Here is a 21,590-nt window from a genome sequence, read left to right as displayed (position 1 = left end):
GTTCGTAAGAAAGTCACTTACCGTTGTAAATCATGCATGTGCACACTATGCAATATTGCTGCTTGCTGACTTACACGCACGCAACTTTTGGTTCACTAAACAGTAACATGTACTTAGTTTGACAGAAAATCAAAGATTTCGTTACATTCTGCTAGCTAGCGGTGCAGAATTGAACTGAACTACTGAACTGTTGCAGGGGCTAGCGATACACGTTAGTGAACCAACTTTTGTGATTGTAGGCTAAGCAACGATAGACTGGAAATTACTTGCACATATTTTGCCTTTCATAACTGTGTGGAACATTTTCATACAATATGTTGGTAAAAACATGTTTATTCTTGTAATATGTAGTGATTTGCTTTTTAATTTTCCAAATGACGAATGATGATGGTACACATTGATATTCACTACTCTGCCATTTGCTGTATTTTATTCTTGAAATCAAATATGCAGTTATGCATTACGTGCTTTGCATTCTAAATAAAAGCTCCTGCTGCATGACCAGCCAGATGCCTGCATTACAGGAAACAAAAGCATATACTCAGCTATCGCTCCCCGATTCTTTCTTGTGCTCCCTTCATATTGGAATTCCTCTTGAGGGAAACCCATGTAACCTTTTGATCCCGAGCTCAACAACATGGCAACCGTCAGTTTGAAAGGAGCAGAGTTTGTTCCTTGAAAAGATTAATGAAATGAATTGGTGTGTGTTGGTATTGGATTTTTGGTAGTATTTGTAACAGTCCAAACCAGTCGTCACCACTTAGCACCTTGGAAAATAAGAGAGCCCTTTTTTTGAGAGACACACAGCATATCATATAATATAGTGTCTAAATGTCATCAACTTTCTTAAATGCAGATTTTAACCTTGGAAGTTCCCCACAAAATTGGGTGTCAAAAAAGATATATTGGAATCAATTAATTATAGTCATACTTAAAGCCTTGTTTATTTTTTTAATTGTGTTAATGGTATTCTTAATATATAACTTTATGCTTTCTCTATGCTGATTAGATCTGTTTTCATGCATTGAGCTTCTCTTGCATTCAACACAAAGATCAATCACACTGTGATATAGCCACGTATTGGTTGTTATTGTGATTGTTGTAACATGATAGGCTCCTTTTATGTTGTGGGAGGGCAAGTTCCGGTGCTGAAGAAAATCGTGAAAAGAATAGGTGAGCGTTGGTAATCCAATGAATGATCAAATAAACTAAAAAGACACACCGATGACACCCTTGATAAAGGTAAAGATATTCTTTTAAGAAGGAGTTTTCTCAAATTTAGCTTACCACACAAATGCAAAGCACACAGCAGTGAATACAGCCACGGCTAACTCAACAAAGATGCTCATCTAGTGAGTCATGGCAAAGCTCTTTTCTAAACAAAACTAAAAAAATTGAAAGAAAGTCATATCACTCTATTGATATGCCACAATAACACAATGTATGTCAATTAAAAAAAAAACCTTTGGTGAGATCAAAAGAGATTCAGTCGATCAATTAATTACAGATTTGAAATAATCGCTCAAATTTTCACTCTCGACTGCACCACACAAAATTGTGATGAATCAAATTGCTGATGCTATAAAGTGTATGCAGTATTCGTGGTTTGGTTTTTCATATATTGTGGCTTTATAGAACACCTCTAAGGTTCTAAATAATAAATAAACACCTTTTATCTGCTTTAGTGGTCCATAAAGGAAGTATAGAGGCACTTTTCATCGTCTTAGTCATTTATTGCAAATATAATCCCGCTATTCAAAAAGTGCATTAGTTTAGCTGCCACACTCCCCCTAAGAAGTCAAATGTGGGTGAGGGTTTGGCATGGCTATTCCATCTCACTGCCAACAGATGCTCTCCACGGGTTTGTGCAGGCAGATGCCCGCACTGAGCAGAGCCAGCGAAACAAGACTGCTTGCACCGAGTGTGCGCGTCCTGGAGGCCCTAGAGGCGAGTCATTATTTGGTGGATTAGCATAATACTACAAGCCAACATTTTCAATGGATTATCAATGAACGTCCACATGCTGGTTCAAATCGCTAATTAAGTGTTTCAATAATCCTCATTTTACTCGTCTAAATACCTGGGGAGTGTTTTGCTGGAGGCGTTAAGTTTCTTTACCCCAAAAATAATGTGTATTTTATGAATTTCAACCATTTAAGTTGAAGATGCTAAAATGTATTTTTTTTTAAATAACATAACTGTGCGATTGTCAAGAAGTGGATACTGTTCTTAATGTATTATACAAATAAACAAAAAAAATATATATATTTTTAAAATCTTAATACCAGAAGTGCCTTGGGTGAAAAAAAAATAGTATACTCTAGCCTAGTTCTTTGTGTGCAGAATCATCCGATCTACCAATACTACTTACACGCTTGACTTGTTCACCGCCATTGAGCACTGTTTTTCTTGGCAATAATCACACCATTCATTGACTTGCATGAATATGTATTTCAGTGACAGACTCTCCATGCTTTGCTGTTTATCCACAGGCACATATGAAAGAACACATTTAGTTACATATCATTGTAAAACACATTATACAATTACTCATGCTGTATTAAAATATAGCAGTGGCTGGCACAATCTCGATATGGACCCGGAAACATATTTTTTGTGATATGACAGAGCATTTTTGATTATCCAAAGGCGTTTCTCTGTAGGTCTAATTTAAAATTGCTGCAAATCTCATGGAAACTAATTTGCGTTTGGCCACGTTTACCATGCTCAAAGCTAAAACCATTTGGAATTAATGCAGTAAAACCTCTAAAGTTGAATATGATTACAATGAATATTTTCATCATGAGGACGGCTCGGTGGAGCAGTGGTTAGCACGTCCGCCTCACAGTTCGGGGACACGAGTTCAAATCTACCTCGCACTGGCCTTCCTGTTTGGAGTTTGCATGTTCTCCCCGAGCCTGTGGCGGGTAATCTCCAAGCACTCCGGCTTCCTCCCTCACTCCAAAAGTATGCAAGGCAGGTGTATTGGACATAAAAAATTATACGTAGGTGTGATTGAGTGTGTGAATGGTTGTCAGTGTCTGTGTGCCATGCAATTGGCTAGCAACCAGTTCAGGGTGTCCCCTGACTACTGCCCTAAGTCATCTAGGATAGGCACCGGCAAGCCTGTGACCCTTGTGAGGATAAGCGGCTCTAGAAAATGGATGGATGGATTTTCATTATGATAATGAGAACTAAAATAATCGATTCCTGGATCAAGCTGTGACTATCATCAAGAAAACACTCCCTCAACTTCAAAATGAAGTGATTTACTGGAACAAAAGAGGTCATGAACAGCCAAACAAAAACCTCAAATGTTCATGGGAATTCTAACTATAGGAAGTTGCCAATTTATCTTTAAATGCACATTGCTGACAAACCTTGGCTTACATTCTCACATATTTCCCCAATCCAAGCAGTGATGTGTTATCATGCTGCAGTGATTAGATCAATGTGAAAGGCCAAATTACATCTCGTTCTCATTTGTGTCAATAGTGTTGAGTCAGAAGTAATATAGAAGCTCGATGCTCCCTGGTGATAAGCACTAATAAAAACCTCATTTACAGTAAACTGTTTACTTTTTGCATGCATCATTCGAACCTGGAATATTCCCTGTCTAGTTTTCAGTGCCAGGCTAGCCTTGCTTTTCAATGCCATCACCTCCATGCCAATGAGTTATTCCTTGCCAGCCCTAAAACTAGGCCAAATGAAGAGGGCGGAAACGGAGCAGTTTGCCGGTGCAGCTGAAAAGAAGTATAAAGGCTGGAGTCAAAGAGGCTGCAATGATGCACCGCATCTTTGCCGATTCCCCGCGTTGCACCCGAGAGCTGTCACGGCGTTCTCTTGCTGCCGTGTTTAGAGCGGTGACTGAGCATTTGTAGCGTCTCCTCCCATGGCTTCCTCAACTCTGTCGCGTCAGATGAAATCAACTTTTAGAGAGGATAAATAAAGGAAGAGGTGGTGCAGATGTGGAAAAAAGAAGCACATGAAGAGGAGCAAAAAATAGATGTCGAAATCACCTAGTTTCACTGTTCCATTGAACATTTTTATTGTTTTGCACGACTGGGAAGCAAGCCTTTCCTTTTGTGTGGGAATACTGGATGCAGGATTACTGAAGAAAAGCACAGGAAAATGGAAGCTAGTTAGATGATAGATAGATAGATAGATAGATAGATACTTTATTCATCCCCGTAGGGAAATTCACATTTCCAGCAGTATCCTCAATAGATGGAAAGGTGCCCTCACCTGAAATTCACCTCAGCTGAGTGTGACAACATTGCTTTTCATTGTGCAGCTGTCAGCAAAATCTGCCGGCGAGGATGAAATGAATCTGCTTGATGCATTCAATTCCTGCTAAAAGATAACTTTGGAAATTGCTCTTGTTCCAACAACCAATATGTTTGCTAAATATCCAAATAGGAGTTTATCTTCATTCTGTGAATGCTCATAACTCGAGAATCAAGTTTCTCAAATCACATGTTCGCATTAAAACAGATAGCAACGATAAGCAGTTCAAAATTCTACTCATAAAATTACTTAAGCGAAGTAAATCAATAAAAATTATTGACCTTAAATAGTAGTATGCACCCCATGAAATGATATCCTGATTAATATTGTGTTTGCAAAATAAGAATTAATCAGCAAAATCCACCCATTTTAATCTACCTCGGGATGCGGCCATTTTGCCACTTGCTGTCACCTAAAAATGACAGAGTAGCTCAAGGTAACGACCAAACGTGGCTCACCTGCTCTTTGAGTATCGTCATGTGACATCCGCCGACTCAGTGGATAGCAAGTGGCAAAATGGCCGCCCTGAGACAGAAAAAAATGAATGGAAAAAACAATTGGCTTTTTCTGCTTAATTAATATGCCACAAAAAAACAACCAAAAACACATGAATCGTGTATATATATATATATATATATATATATATATATATATATATATATATATATATATATATATATATATATATATATATATATATATATATTACTCTGTTTATACTAGTTGGGCAACATTTTTTTACAATAAAGCTTTTTGGGTTTACTTCTCCAAAGTGATACTTATTTTTAGCAGTAAAAACAAATATATTGTGTATTTAATTTGACATTATTTTTCAAAAGCAATGAATTATTGTAAAATAATACCACCCTACTATGTGTCCACTGAAAATGACATCACATGCTCAGGGTTCTGGTAACGACGGCTCACCTGTTTATAGGGTTGGTCATGTGACGTTTGCAAGCTGAGCCGCGATTGGTTGTTCCCTGAGACTTGAGTACTGTACATGTGATGTCATTTTCAGTTGAAAGGAAGTGACAAAATGTTTTACGTTTTTCACATGTCCGGTTTATTAATTGATTAATAAAAAAAAAGATATATATATATATATATATATATATATATATATATATATATATATATATATATATATATGCGCGCACGTGTGTGTGTGTGTGTGTGTCTATATGTGTCGCTGCACCGTTTGTGTTCACTCCATTCCTTAAAGGTTTATGGCACTGCAACCTAGATGCATTAGGATAAAAGCTAAGTTTTTTGGTTGTTTAAAGTGCATTGGGTTTCTCATTTTAAAACCATCATCATTTTAAAGATGCACGCTGAATTTCTTGTGAGTCCCCTCAAGTCCTATCCTTTGCAGATGGACTATTCCTTTACTTATTGCTATTTTAAGCCCATCCTGACTACCTAATGAGTATGAGTGTGCGTGGCGATCACAAGATCAACGACTGCATCTAATCCCTCATTAAAGAGGATTGCAGCCTAAAAACCAGTGTGCTTCTGCTGTGTTTGGCACCAGAAACGTACACATGGAATTCTACAAACAGGCAACCCCTCGCCTTGCACACACAAACACGCCGCTCTGTGTGCGCTCATTAATTTGTATCTCTTAGTTTAATTCACCACTAACAGACTGTTTAATGTATCTTTAATTTCAGCAGAGTGGAGATGATTGGTGTATTTTCTCCCCGCGGCCTTGTAAAACTTACTTTTCAGCTACAAAAACCACTTACTCCCGCTTATCTTTACGGTATCATCCTAGTCATCAGGCGCTCAGTCACAATCAACTGGTAGAGCACCCTTGAGTCCCTTTTGAGAATTGTGAATTATAATTGCAGTGGATGATTGCAGTCATTGTTGGGAATGCGAGTGGATCCCCTTGTAATTAATCAGTGGCGGCTGCACTCTTTATACTGCTTTTTACCCCCTTATTTTTTATTTACAGCCTGTTTTAACCCTGCTGGGTAATGAGGGGATGCTGTTGGTGTGTGTTTCAGTGCGGCTTGCCTTTGAAATGAGTTTGTGTGTCTGCGCGAGTGTGCGCTAGGACACTTTGCCTGTCAGTGTGTCCGAGTGTCGTGATCTTCCAAGCTCAGAGAAAGTAAAAGGCCCGAGCTTCGTTTTCCCCCAGAGACATCTGTCAATCATCTCAGATTCAAAAGTGTGTGTGTGTGTGTGTGTGTGTGTGTGAGGGAACGCATGCAGGGAAAGAGACACAGTGAGTGAAATAAAGACAAAAAAAGAAGAAAGTCTCCCTTTAGAATGACTAAATAGACCTTCAGTGATCTGGCAAAGAGGCCTGGAGCTGAATCATAACTACTCCCTGCACAGTTAAATGCCCATAGTGGGAATGCTAGGCCCAACCACAATATTGATTTTAATCATCTCTTAAAAACAAAGACTCAAATAAAGAAAACAGGAAGGAAAATGTGTGAATCCGTAAAATGACGACTGATTGGATTCTCATGACGGGCACGATTGGATGTTCCGCCTAATGTAGCAGATTTACAATCCTGCCGTGGTCGCTGATGCCGTAGCTCAGCCTTTATACTGTCCGTGTGTGCTCACAGCTGTGTGGAGAGCCACTAATGAGGGCTGAAGCTTAAAATTAAAAAAAAAAAGGGGAGGGGGGGTATTTCATACACAGCAACTAAATATATTTCCCATCACTCTCCTTTCTTCTGTTTCGGAATCAAACATTGCATTCGTTCACTGTGCAATACTAAGTGAACATGATGACACCCAATTGATTACCTATCCTCTGTTTATGATGTATTATCTAATTTTATTCCAATGTCAGAGTTCTGTCTTTTGTCCTCTTGCTGTGCTCATGATTATACTGCAGAAAACAATTCACACGGCAATTTCAGAACCCTACCAATCAAATCAAATGCCGAATAATCATAACGATTGTTGCTTTTAAAACATGAGATGCTGCAACGCAAATAAACAATTTTGACACTGTCATCGCTGATGCTTTAATTTTGAACATTTATTTGCAAAATGCCAATTATAGTTGCACAGAAAGGTACCAGTTATGCAAATTGATGGGAATACATTTTAATATTACATATTAACAAGGAACTTAAAAAAAAAAAAAAACATCTTGCAGCAGCAGAAGCTTGATTCAGTTACTCTTTCCGAACTGGATGAAGCAATTTCAAGAGAAATTGTGAGTGCTGAAAGCTGCATGAAAACTTCCAGACTTCCTTACTTAATAGATTGATTTCGAATCATATGGAATATTACTGAACAATGTGGAATCCTATGGAGAAATACTGGATGATATGGATTGTAAAACATCTGTTGAGATTTGGAGAAAACAATTTTATTAGGCATCAATAAAACACTTTGAAGTCAAAATTGTTTGAATCATCAAAAAAAAAAAAAGGGGACATTAGCATGAAGAAAAGAATGCAAATTTCAACCATTTTTCAAAAAAATATTTGTGTTGGGGATGAGCAGAAGAGTTCAAAACTGAAAACTGGATATCTTAATAGGACCAAAAATAACATTGGTTTTATAAATTGATTGTATCATTTGGAATGGAGGACTAACCAAAAAATTAGAAAAAAAATGGAATTTATGATGTAGATTTTGATGTAGTAGGTGAGTAGGGATTTTTGTGGTGTCAAATGTTGATTTGTGGAAAAACTGAAAAAAACAAAATTAGGAACATGTTGAAGTTGGAATGGTTTGAATTAGTCAAGAAATGTACAAGAAACTGAATGGCAAAGTACGTTACTAGCATTGACACTAGCATCAACAATTACACTTGTGTAAAAGAAAAACACAAAACAAATACATATTTATTAAAATAAAAAAATGTCCGATTTGGACAATTCAACAAAGTCCCTGGGCAGGACTTGAACATGTTTTTGAGTAATCATTTGATATAATGAACAAAGTAGAAGTGATCACTAAGGGATGCAATAGCTTTAAAATGAGAAAATTAACTCCCACAGTTTCAGTAGTTCACAATCTTTTTTTTCCAACTAAGATTCTTCCAATTAAAAATTAATAAAGGCAGACATCATTTTGCAATAAAGTCGCTCTAACACAATTTAGCAGTGAATCACTTCATGTTCCAATTGGTTTCCTCTTAAATTGAAACGTAAGAGATCGTTCTTGTCACGGCATTAAAAAACATTAAATTAGATTTGCTGATAACAGTAGGACTCTTAAATTCTCACGTTCCCCTGAAATGTCTTCATATTGTCTTCATTTTAGAACCGTAGTACGATCTGATGGGACAGTACGATTGAAAAATAGACTCTTATGGAACACATATTGGAAAACCCAGCCATTACACAAACAGAAAGTAAAAATCAATGTTGCCCTACTGTTGCAATTTAGAAGATTTTCTCAGAGTGTTCACTGTGTTTGAGGTCATTATTGTCCACTTACCCAAAAGTGCAGGCCTTTTTAATGGTGTTGGGGTCAAGGCTCTCATCCGCACACTCAAGAGTTTAGTCTAGTGTACAATTCATGTTGCCCGGCGCTCTTACAGCTCGTGCCGGGCTGCCCAAGCCATGAACTCTCCGTGTTAGCGATGCACTTATCACCCTACTGTGACTTTTACACTTCTACTCTCAAGCGCAGGGCCATCATCCCTGTCCTTCAAACCACATGATAGCGGCACCCCATATAAAAGATAATGGAATGTAAAATGTATTTTATATCCTCTAAATGCGAAGAGTAGGTGCTGGAGGCTCACTACTATTGTTTTAGGCTTCGTGAATCTCCCAAATTGACAGGCACTAAAAATACCGGGAATGCATCAAGAGGACGTGTACACATGCTTCTGCCTCATAAGCTCCCTTCTTTTTATAGTGGTTAACTAGAGGAGCTCACACTGTCTTGGATCTCTCCCACTGGGGCCACAAAATAAAAATTGTTGGAGAACTGCTCTGTTTTTACACCAACGGTCGGTGCAATACTCTTGGTCAGTGTGTACGAAAACAATTAAAGCCATTTAAAAGATTAAACTCATTCTTCCATCCCGGTTACAAGTCTGCTGGGAGACATAAAGGCATTTGAAAAAGAAATACTACCAGAGGTAGTTTTGAATTTCCGGTGTGTGGTCCACCACCACCTTGTTGACCACCGTCCAGCCCGGGCGACCTCCGGCCGACCCTGAACCATTTGAAAATATGATTGTAATCCTTGCGAGGATTTGGCCCGGGTGTCTATTACCACTGTAATCTGTCACACTGGCATCCAATATTCATTCCACGTCCAGGTTAAGCCCCTCTTTCTGTCTGCACCACCTATCACCATGGAAGAGGGAGCAGGGAAGATGGGGAGGGATGCGATGGCTGATCCACTCAAGGCATGGATGGAAAGACGGAGAAGTTTGAAAATGAGATGGCAGAGCATCAAAAAAAAAAAAAAACCCTGGATTGCTATGGGGAAATTATCGAGGAACAAAAGGCTTCATCAGCACGATGGGGATATTTTAAAGCGGAATTTCACTTCACACCTTAAAAACATCACACATCTCAGTAGAAGTTAAAACAGAAAATGCGCATGATTATTTTCTGTATATATTAAAGTAGTTAAAGTAGTGTAGCAATAGTATTATCATGAATATATCATCCAAATGTTTGTCATGATAAAGATTGTAATTTGCAAATAATATACAGTGTTACGTGTTACGAGATTAATCTGTTCCGCGGTTGGGTTCGTAAGGTGAATTCCCCATATGGCGGGAAATCCAAATCTATGTTAAATAGCTAATGCGTTTATAACCCCAGGCAAAAATATCAAAATTGTACATACATATTAAAAATTGGTACCAAAATAGTATAGTGAGTGCTACGTATATATAATATACATGTATACAATCAGAAAACATCATAAATAAAAAATATAGAAAGGATTTATTTACCTTTGAGTGGAGCTTGTTATGTCCATATCCCCTAGTAAGGGTAGCCTAGGCTAAGCTAGCTTTGTATTTCTTGATTATCTCCAGCTTCATTGCAGTGACACGTTGCATGGAGGCATTAATGAAAATAAGTGCAATTACCTAAAAAGGCCTGCAGATGGAGACAAAACAACACAAATACAGCCTAGCTCCTAGGGTCCTGACAGTTTTTTTTGTTGCAAAGCCGGGAAAATAATGTAAAGAGGCGATGAAAAAACTCAGTATTCCACATCGCAACATGAAAAAAACGTAAGCCAGGGAAGCTGTAACACGGGGGTCCACTGTAAATTTGTTCGTTACCAGAGGTGGCAGAATCTTTTGACTCAAGGGCCATAAAGGGTCCTGAAATTAAAAAATAAAGTGTTTCGATAATCCACCTCATAAGAGAAAAAAAATGCCCGATATCTAGAAAACGCGCTTTAATTCCAAAAGAAAATGAGCAAGCACATTCCAACAGTTTATTAAAGCCCCATATATTAAACTATTTATTGAAATGACTTTTACAACAGGAAAATTCAATTGACAAAATATCGCTATTTTATTGCTAACAGTTACTATTTTGAAGCACCGATAGCTACGCTATACCCCAGGCTATTAACATTATCTTCATGACAGATAAGTTCTTCAAGTTCAGCACCCCGATTTAAAAAGCTGAGTTTTCTCCTGCCTGTTCTATATGCATGATAGGGCATCTCGCCCGCATAGATCTGCCCGTTTTCGTTTACGCTAATTAGTCTGATAAAGAGCACATGCAGGAATGTTCAGTTAAATTGTGAATGTAGGGGGCAGGGTGTTATTTTGTTTGGCTTTCATGCACCATGTCACAAGGCTTATTGATGTTAGAGAAAATTTCATCAAAATGTTATTAGCGCTCACTTGTTTTGTTGACCTTGGCTTTAAAAACAAATTGGTTATCGTCCACGTGGTTCGAAAAAAAAAAATCACTAAAGTAGGGATACAATCACATCACATAGCTCCACCCCGAGTTATCATAGATGCAAAGGAATGAGATTGAACTGTCTTCCCCACCAAGTGATTTCAACCAGAATGTTGCAAGTCTGCTGTAAGTTGTGCTGTATGTTAGCATAAAAATATCAGTGACCTTTCACTCAGACTCTTACATGGGCTTGATTTAAATGTAGAAAAATGCCCTACTCAACTTTATTGTGTAAAAGTTTAAAACAGCCATTGATGTGTACAAAGTACAGGTAAAATCAGGGAGCAAACCGTAAGCAAATAACACAAATGTAACCGATATACAAAAAAAGCACCAGATCGCATACCGTAATTATGTTTCAAAATGAATCAAGGAAGAAGAGGGACACAAAGGAAAATGAGAAGAATCGACGCTTCAGGCCGGGCTCAATTTGCTGTCTGAGCTATACGTCTGACACATCTGTCACACATACAGATTGATTTGATTGGTGGGAGCCCATCCATCTTGATGTCTTATCAGCAGGCAGTAAATTTATATTCCCTCAAGTCCCATCCTCCATCAATGGCTGCTGTGTAGACAGGCCAAGGTTGTCAGCGCCACAATAACATCTTAGTTTCAAACTGGACACAGTTTGAAATCCCAAGCACGTGTTTGTCCTTATCACTATTTTTCATCTTTTTTTTCAAATAATTTTTGTAGATCTTTCTGGTGTATCAGTTTTTTCCTAGCTTTGAAATAGACAAGTGATTTTTTTCACGAATCATTAGCCGCTCAAGTGTTATACAGTTATACAAGGAAATATACAGTAACACAGTTGTGCCTTGAGATATGAATGATCGGACTTATGTTTGTTTTGTTTTGTTTTTTTCAAACAAGCGCTGATTGACAATTTTTCTTTGTCAGAATATACGGTGAGTGAAATCGCTTATGTTTTAGAGATACAAGTCGCCAATTAAGCAATTATTAGTATTATTATTTTTTTCTTTGATTTGTATGCATAAATTAGCGCTGTATAATGGCAGATGACTGAAATTCACAAATGGCAACTTGACAATTACATTATTTACTTAAAAAGAATTGCAAAATTTTCTATTATTAATCTTAATTAATCACTTTCTTCAACTATGTTCTACAAAGCTTGAATACAATCTTGTTAATGTAATTTTTTTTGTTTCAAAGGTTTTTCTCATATATTATATATATGACTCTTTCTGTGAAATAAAACAGTTGAACAAAATTACCCAATCTGACATTACTATCATTTTTTTCCTCTTTCTTTACATAGAAAAATGTTATGCCAAAATGCACAAACAATATAATATTTACATTTTTTTTTCTTTCAAATGATCAGTTGAGCAAATTTTAAGTTAAACTTTGTAATCATCCATTGTAACCATCTCTGTCTGCCTTTGATCCGGTGACTCTAAATTGCGTTGCAAAGTTAGCAAAGTTTTTTATTGTCCCTCAGGAAAATTACTGTCAAACAACCATATAGCCTACAGCTATAAAAATTATCTACTGTATATGACTGTTGTTACTGTTGTTTAAGCGATTGATATCTCAATAAAAACAGCAATACAAGGTGAAAATACACAAAACAATACTCACGCATATATTCTTTATCCTCCTCAAAAAACAAGTATTATTACTGAACACCACACTTTATGAAGGGGATGATGGCTGGAATAGATTGACATTCATATCAATGGAGCAATTTGATTTGAGATATGCATGTTTTGAGTTAATAGGTCAAGGAATTCATTCACATTGTATCTCAAGGGCAAACTGATCTCAAATGAAACGGATCTTCAGACTCATGGATTGGACCGATGCAGGTTTTGAGATTAAAATTCATTTAGACAAGTGTTTTATAATGTGTCTAAAAGCCCTTCATATAAAGTGCAAGAGTTAATCTCCTTTTTCACCGCCTAAACACTCCAAACCGCTCTGGCTCTGTGAAGTGCGGCTAAATGGAGTCTGCAATCAAATTCATGAGCCTCTGTTTACGACATTGTTGATTTTTATCCTTCTCGTTGGCTGTTAAATTGGGTTAACAGTTTGACAGTAATGGGGACAATGCGATAGGAATTCAGAGCAGTATCCCGCCAGCAACGCACCCACATACAGTACATAGAATCTCCATTCTAATCGGATCAAATCGGTGTGTTATGATGACATCAACAGCAATTAAGTGCTCCAGCAACCTCACTACTGCTTTTTTGTTTTTTGTCGTGGTTGAATTCTTCCCCGCATCTTGACCACCCAACACCCCGGTGGGATTTATACAAACATCTTTAGTAATTACAGCTATGCCGCGAATGGGTTGCGGTCAATTATTTCCGCATGTGCCAAACCATTAATTGCTTAACAGAGCCCTCACAGGTTCCCCTCCAGTAAAATACAGATGTCTGCCATTGATTTTCATGAGGCCATACACTCAGCATTTTATCTCTTTCCTCTTCTTCGGGTCGAGGTTATTGATCTACATAAAGACTGTATTTTGAAGCATGGGAGACAAGTAGCGGCGGAGGCAGAGATAAAATATATTTAACCTGTGGGTTCAGGAGAGTGCTGGACGACTGGCCAAGGTTGCCAAGTTTAACACGCAGCATATTTTCAGCTCCTCGGGGCACAGGAATCGATTATGTTTGGACATATCTTGTGACAACAGCAGTGGGTGTGAGAGCAGACACTCAAGAGCCACAATATTAGGTACACCTGCACATAATAATAGCAAGTAACATAACTTTTTCACTTCTACTTACTTCTACAGGCTCTGGTAGCTTTTGTTAACTTTAGATGACCAATATATTTTCCATGATCTAGTCCAATTTTAAATGATTGAAAATAACACAAAAATAAGCATTCACTTTTGCAATTACTTAGTCAGTAGCATAGGAAATGTAATCACAAATATGAGACAGAAATCACAAAAAGGTCCTTTGCACCTTAATATTAATTTCTTTTTTTTCTGTTTTTTCAGAATGTTGCAACTCTAAAAGTGATTCATGCAGGATAAATCTAAAACAATTACAACTATTGGAAAACATAATAGAGTTTTGGAAACGAAAAGCAAAAATACACCATTGCGCGAGTTGTAATTTTGCTACGCGCCTTACACTGTTCTTCCACTGTCTGCCCACACTGTCACAGGAAAACAATTTGGGAAAATTACTTTTAATCGACCTGAGTACCATAAATATGATGTCAGTATGGAGGAAAACGGGAAGAGCAGGAAGAGTGAGTAGAGTGAGAAATAGAAAAGGCCGGGGAAGAAAATGTGTTTTTCATTCTTCCCACCAGTGTGTGATTTTTGATGCCTTTTCTTATTTTAATTTTTGATACAGAAATAACATTTTTACAAAGGTTTGAAGAGTTAAGCAAAACATATTTCCAAGGGTTTGGCAATAATAGCCCTTAGTTACAAAAAAAAATGTGCTCAAGTAATCAGAAAAAAAAGTCTGTAATGACAATAGTAGTTAATTATTGACCCTTATATCAATCATGTTTCCAATCAACCAATCAAATTTGCAATATTTTTGCTGATGTGCCCAATCATAGATTAAATCTGTCCATATGTTGAAATTATTGCTATCTACCCACATCAAGTATTTTACGATTGCCAAGTGAACATTTTACAGCAGTCATTTGAAACAGCTTTACGAGACACTGACAAATACGGTCTTGTCTTTTACTATGCTTCATGGCTTTAATTAAAAAAAAAAAAAAAAAAGCCTACGGACATGTTTTCATTCACCTCAAGAGAGTTTTTTCTCAGAAAAATGACTTTTTTCATGCATGTCTTGGATCTAAACCTATCTAAGATATTAGCTCTGAACAGCCTGCATTTTCAATACATCGGGAAGCCAAAAACTCACAGGGCACCAGATGCTGCAGTTAATGTCACACCTTAATATGCCACCATGAGATTGTGTTAAGACACCTGAGTGGAATTTTCCACCGGCATCCAGCCTTCTACCACCTCACTGCCATGACTTCCAAGAGCAGGAAAATGCCTGTAGGGGATGGTCGAGGCAGGATATTAATGGAGCCCTCCAACAGTTAGAAGGCCTGAGAGATTGCTGTTTCATTGTCACCTTGCCATGGAGGACAAGGAAAAACTTGCAAAGCTTATTAACCGAATGGAGCTGTTTCGAACCCTAAACTTACTTGACCACCTTACATTTAAGGTCTGATCCTGTCATGTTTTTCACTAAATCACAATCGCTTCCACATCTACAAAAGGGTGTCATCTTCAAACTAATCAAGTAGTGGATTATCTTTTACTGATGAATTGGAGTTGGTAGCGCACGAAAGGTCCTTTAAGCGAATTGCCTTGAGCAGACATATTAAGCCTCAGGGATTCTGGTAATCATGTGCGGCAAATTGTGTGTTTTGGAACGACCTTTTAAGGAAGAGGCTTTGTGTTAAAAGCTTGTACTCAACACACACAAGTCTATTATAGGCATTTCTATCCTTATATTTGTATATATATATATATATATATATATATATATATATATATATATATATATATATATATATATATATATATATATATATATATATATATATATATATATATATATATATATATATATATATATATATATATATATATATATATATATATATATATATATACAGAATATATATATATAGTGTTGGAGTTTGAATATATATATATATATATATATATATATATATATATATATATATATATATATATATATATAGTGTTGGAGTTTGAATATATATATATATATATATATATATATATATATATATATTATATATATATATATATATATATAGTGTTGGAGTTTGAATATATATATATATATATATATATATATATATATATATATATATATATATATATATATATATATATATATATATATATATATATATATATATATATTATATATATATATATATATATATATATATATATATATATATATATATATATATATATATATATATATATATATATATATATATATATATATATATATATATATATATATATATATATATATATATATATAAGAAAAAGAAAGTATTGGCAATGCTGTTATATTTTTCAAATTCAAACTCCAACACTAGTATTTGGTACTAGTATTTTTTTGTAGTTTTTTTTCATGAATATGAGACTTGATGGTTCTCAAATCCTAACAAAACATTCAGGGAACTCTCTTGGTAATCAGGTCAGGACTAAAAAAGTTAATCGGAATCTTAACTAGATACATAGCTCTTGATAGTTTTTGATTTTCAATAATGTTTTTGTTTTTTTTAAATAATGGAATTGTTATAATTTCATGTATCTTAGCTTTCATTTTATTATCTACATTCATTTTTTTAAATCATGGAATTGTCAAAAGTTCACTTTTTCATTTCAGACAAAATCATCGAGTACAGTGTTCCCATTGTCATCAGAATTACTTATAAAGTTAACTAAAAATTAAAATATATAGTTCCCTGACGTTTGAAATCGATTAATTGTTGGCCACCGGATTTTTTTTTTTTTCTTAAAAGAGGCTGATCTCGTTATTCATTTAAAAACAAAAAAACTAACAAACGACAAAAAACAAGCAAACAAAAAACGGTAGGCTACATGTTTTGGTACATGTGGTGTGAAACAATTTAGTAACATTTAGATTTGAAAGTGGAACGATTTTGTCCGACTTGTCGGAGTTACCATTCGATTTGATAGGGAATGCCTCATTTCAAGACAGTGTCATGCAATTATTGTTTTTGTATCATTTTCCTTACATTTGAAGGGTTTTGTCAGTATCATAAATGTGCCATTCCCTTCTAGGGTATATACAATATCTTAAATAAAAAAAAAAAAAAACATCAAATACTTATCTCTGTATTATTTAAGGTGGAATGACTTTATTTCAATTTGATGCACAGTATCATTTATACATTTCCATATTTGTGGTTAAGTAATGCCAAGGGATTTAACATCCAGAAACAACGACAGGTTTTTACAGAATCAGCCCTGTTCCTCAAAATCCGTTTTCTTCTATCTATTCCACATAAGTCAATTTTTTTTTTTTTCCTGTCCACAGGAAAATCCTTATATGTGTAATAATGAATGTGACGCCACCACTGAGGAGCTCGCCCACCCTCCAGAACTCATGTTTGACATCGAGGGACGCAACCCCACAACTTTCTGGCAGTCGACATCCTGGAAAAGGTATCCAAAGGCTCTCCTGGTTAACATCACGCTGTCTTGGAACAAGACTATTGAGCTGACAGATGATATCGTCCTCACCTTTGAGTCAGGCCGGCCAGAACAAATGGTACTGGAAAAGTCGTTGGACTACGGACGTACCTGGCAGCCATATCAGTTCTATGCCACTGACTGCCTGGATGCCTTCACCATGGAGCCTAAGACCGTACAGGACCTGACCCAGCACACCCTGCTAGACATCATCTGTACTGAGGACTACTCTCGCGGTTATGTGTGGAAGTATGATAAAACGGTTCGCTTTGAGATTAAGGACCGCTTCGCGCTTTTCGCTGGACCTCGACTCCACAATATGGCTTCGCTTTACGGCCAACTGGACACCACCAAGAATCTGAGGGACTTTTTCACCATCACAGACCTAAGAATCCGACTGCTCCGACCAGCCACTGGAGCTACAATGGTGGATGAAAACAACCTGTCCAGATACTTCTATGCCATTTCTGACATTAAGGTCCAGGGCAGGTAAGAGCTTATTGATTCTTCACTTAGTAACCAAATGCTTGGAAAGCCAAACTTCATGAAGCAAATTCTCATAAACTTAAGAACAAAATGCAATATTACTTTTGCAACCACTATCAAATTATTATAATCCTTGTACCATGTGACCATTTTTGGGTTATTATGTCACCTTCCGGGCGAATTTTCAGCTCCCTTGTGTCTTCTTTAAATGATACATGCTTCTAAAATGACAGCTTTGCCAAAGTATCTGTCAATGTTATTTTTTATAGATTAGTTCATGCTAAATAATTAAGAAAACTTAGTAGTGGAGCTGCTTGTTGCCCACCAGGTCAACAACTTCCTGTTCTTCATCTGCTTCTTCTTTCTGAAGAACAGACTGGGCAAGTTTGGTGCTTGACTGCCCTCTTTAATTTGCGCACCTACAACCGAGCCACTATAGATTTTTTTGCAGTGACAGGCTATGCACTTGAATAATATGGCCCCCTAGTGCTTTTTGAAAAGTTCACAGCTTTCTTTTCGGAAGCTCCATGCTTATATTGTCTTTATTGAAAGCCTGCAAGCTACTAAATCAATGTGTATTTTTAAGCACACAAACAGCATCAGTGGTGCACCAAGACAAGCAAATAAGGTCATGCCATGACGAGCTTTGCATTCAGGTTTTTTTTTTTTCAAGTTTTGTTTTGTTTGTTTACGCCCAGTTGAAGAACTGTTGTGGTATGTCAATTTGGCGTTGCAATAATTTAATATTACTTCATTATTTTCACTTTTTTTTTTAATTGGAAATTAACTGAAACTTGTACAAAACAATAGTGTGAACATGGTTCCTGCATTTTCAAGGCGGATATTTTATCAACTTATTTTTTAAATTTAAGACCCAGCTTGGTCAACTTTTTCCCCCAAGTCCTATGAAATTACCCAACAGGGAAAACATGGATTTTCCTTTAGTAATACTTTACCTCATACATTTTCAGTATACAATATGCTGACATACTCAAATTTCAGTGTTTATTAAACTGCCTGAGCATTTAAAAGTGGTAAACATCAGCGTTTACAATTTCAGCAGTGTTTAGTTTTTGATTTTGAGATTCCACAGTGGTTAGTGGATCACATAACATGTAAAACAAGATGCCGTTCCACAATTAGCTAACCGAGTAACAAAAGGTTCCCTACCTCTTGAACACAACTTTGTGTCACTGGGGCGCAAAGCTAAGTGGATGTGTTTTACACTTTGTGGTTTTTCATTTTGACAGATGTGAGTGTGGTTGCCTCGGTGTTGGAATGAAGATTTAATCACGCTTGTTTGGCTCTTCGCACTTGAGAGGCTTGCATTACAAAACATGCAGCATGGAGAAACATAACAAAAATTCAAGAGTATGGTAACAGTGCTGTCATGGTTATACGGGGAGAAAGCTACTCACAACTTGTGTTGTGTCATTATAACATGCTGGAAGATGTATTGGGGGAATAGACACAACATCAATATCATACATTTTTTGTCACATTGCAACATATGTTTTTCAATGGTTATGTTTTTCTTTTCTTGCAATTCAGCTATTATACTTGCAGGTTATTTATCAAAACAAACAAAACTTTACTATACAATCATCAGGCCTGGGCTATTCACCAGCTTCCTGCTTTAAAAGTGATGTTTGCCTACTGTTTACCAAAGGTAACGTACAGTTCAATCATAATGAGATACACTTTATACTGGGAGGCTTTCACTCTCCTTTTTACCCTCCTGTGGCAAATCAGCGCTCAGCTCTTTTCTTCATGCATGGTATACGAGACATAAGCTCCTTAACCCCTTGGAATACAGTTGTGTGATACTCGGCAGGAGCGATTTCACTGGGGCAGTGAGGTTGAATCCGGCACATTTGCCATCCGCCTGGATCAGGAACGAGAAGCGGTGCGGAGGGAGAAATTCCGTAGGAGAGCTCCTAGATTTTCTGGCCTTGCCACAGGAGTGTGAAAAACAAAGACAGGATGGTAAGCTCTTTCCTCAAGTAGGTCAACCTAGAAAAGATAGCGCATGAAGGAACAAAGTCCAACTTTGCAGAAGCGTGCCCCTCGACAGGAAAGCAGAAGTGAAAGGCAGGGGGTGGCAAGCATGATGAAGCTTCTCGCGGGGTTTATGACTGGAAGGGACGGTACGAGAGGCACTCGGATTGAAATGAATCAATGCAAAGAATTTCAAATCCAACCAAGCATGTAACTATGTGATGGACACGAACAATGTAAGCCGCCCAGGACTTAAATGACTTTGACACCCTTGTAATTTTTATTGTATCAGCTGTGCTAAACGGGAGTAAGGCAAAAGAAAGCGTGAAAGGTTCCGAGGATTTTCTAATTATCTACCGTATGGCTTTAACATAATTGCAAAGCTTCTCTCTCACTCTACATCTTTACAGTAAGTGGCAGCCTGCCATTTCACTAAATGACCCCCCTCTGCCATCTCGCTCGTGATCAATACAGTGTAATTAAAGCAGAAGAGCCTGCGAAAGGATCCCATCCTCCCACCATGGTCACCCCCGTCCCCGTGTTTCGCTCTATTTCTTCTGTACAGAGGACACGTCTCTGAGGGGACTGTGGTTCCCTGTCTTGAATTATACACGAAGTTGCAGAGCCTTTCCATTCCTGTACCTCCACTCTAGGGATAAACAACAATCAAGGAACCATGAAAGAACCGATACTGATAACTGCAGATTGGATGTTTGAGCACATTTATATCAGAGCATGACTGCATTTTTTGATTAGGGACATGTGCAAAGACTTTTATAGAAAAAAGTTACTTTCCATTTTAGGTTTGTGTCATCTTCCAAAAGCTTTCCCCTATTGTGTCCCCATAACCTTGTTTCCTGCTGGTTAGAGGTTGCTTGTCTTCTGCCGATAAAATCTGTCTGGAAGGCGCAGACAAATACCGTTTTAGGATATTTTTCGAGAAAGCCTATTTTAAATTTAGGGTTCCTAGGGTAAAACACTTGTGAAGAGTGGAATCAGTCAAAATAACATTCTACAGGTGCACCAAAATTTCAGCTTCAAGGAAGCAAGACTCACCATATTTTTCAGACTATAAAGCATACATAAAATTTTCTCAAAACCATCAGTGTTCCTCATCATCATTATCATTGTGCGCATTATGCATGAATGTCAATTTGAGTAAAATTTAACTCCATCGACTGGTTTTAGAATAACCTTCATTCTGTCTATAGTTTAATATCCAGCAGGTTTGTTTTCGCCAATTTGCAGTAATCCACCTCATAACCTGGTGATTCGATAATCAAGTGTGCCTTTTATATGGATGTCAAATTGAAGATGAATAAATTTGGACTCATCTTTGCTGCATTATAATATTTTCCATGTGTCTTGTAATCAACGTGCTCTTATAACTATTAACAGAACTTTCCCCAAAATGTACCTATTCATTGAGACTGTGTCTTATCCGGTGCACTTTTTAGACCTTAAAATATTGTACAGTACATTTCTTACACACGATCATAGAAGGTTGCTATTATTTTTATGTAATCTTAAAGGAAAATGCTATAATGTGATATATATACATCGTTGTTTTATTAACTTACTGTATGTTTTGAGGAGATTTTGTCATAAGTAACAGTGCTATTGGTATTGTTGAACACCCAAGATTTGTGTGCTCATACTGGTGTTGGTCTGAGAAAGAAGTTGTATCAACCCTCTCTACAAATTTC

General features: G+C 36.9%; 1 protein-coding gene across 9 annotated transcripts in view; it reads left to right on the top strand.

Moving 5' to 3' along the window:
• Nucleotides 1-21,590, top strand: part of ntng1a (netrin g1a) — a 177,460-nt gene that overhangs the window by 99,321 nt on the left and 56,549 nt on the right. For all 9 annotated transcript variants that reach the window (XM_088401812.1, XM_088401810.1, XM_088401815.1 and 6 more), the window contains one exon: nucleotides 17,246-17,889. In XM_088401812.1, coding sequence (XP_088257938.1) covers nucleotides 17,246-17,889 — 644 coding nt within the window. The remainder of the gene's footprint in view (nucleotides 1-17,245; nucleotides 17,890-21,590) is intronic.

Source organism: Hippichthys cyanospilos, chromosome 19 (assembly GCF_059441005.1).
Source record: "Hippichthys cyanospilos isolate Australia breed blue-spotted pipefish chromosome 19, RoL_Hcya_1.0, whole genome shotgun sequence".
Lineage (NCBI taxonomy): Eukaryota > Metazoa > Chordata > Actinopteri > Syngnathiformes > Syngnathidae > Hippichthys > Hippichthys cyanospilos.
Note: the sequence above shows the minus strand (reverse complement) of the source record. Positions and strands in the feature narration are given on the sequence as shown.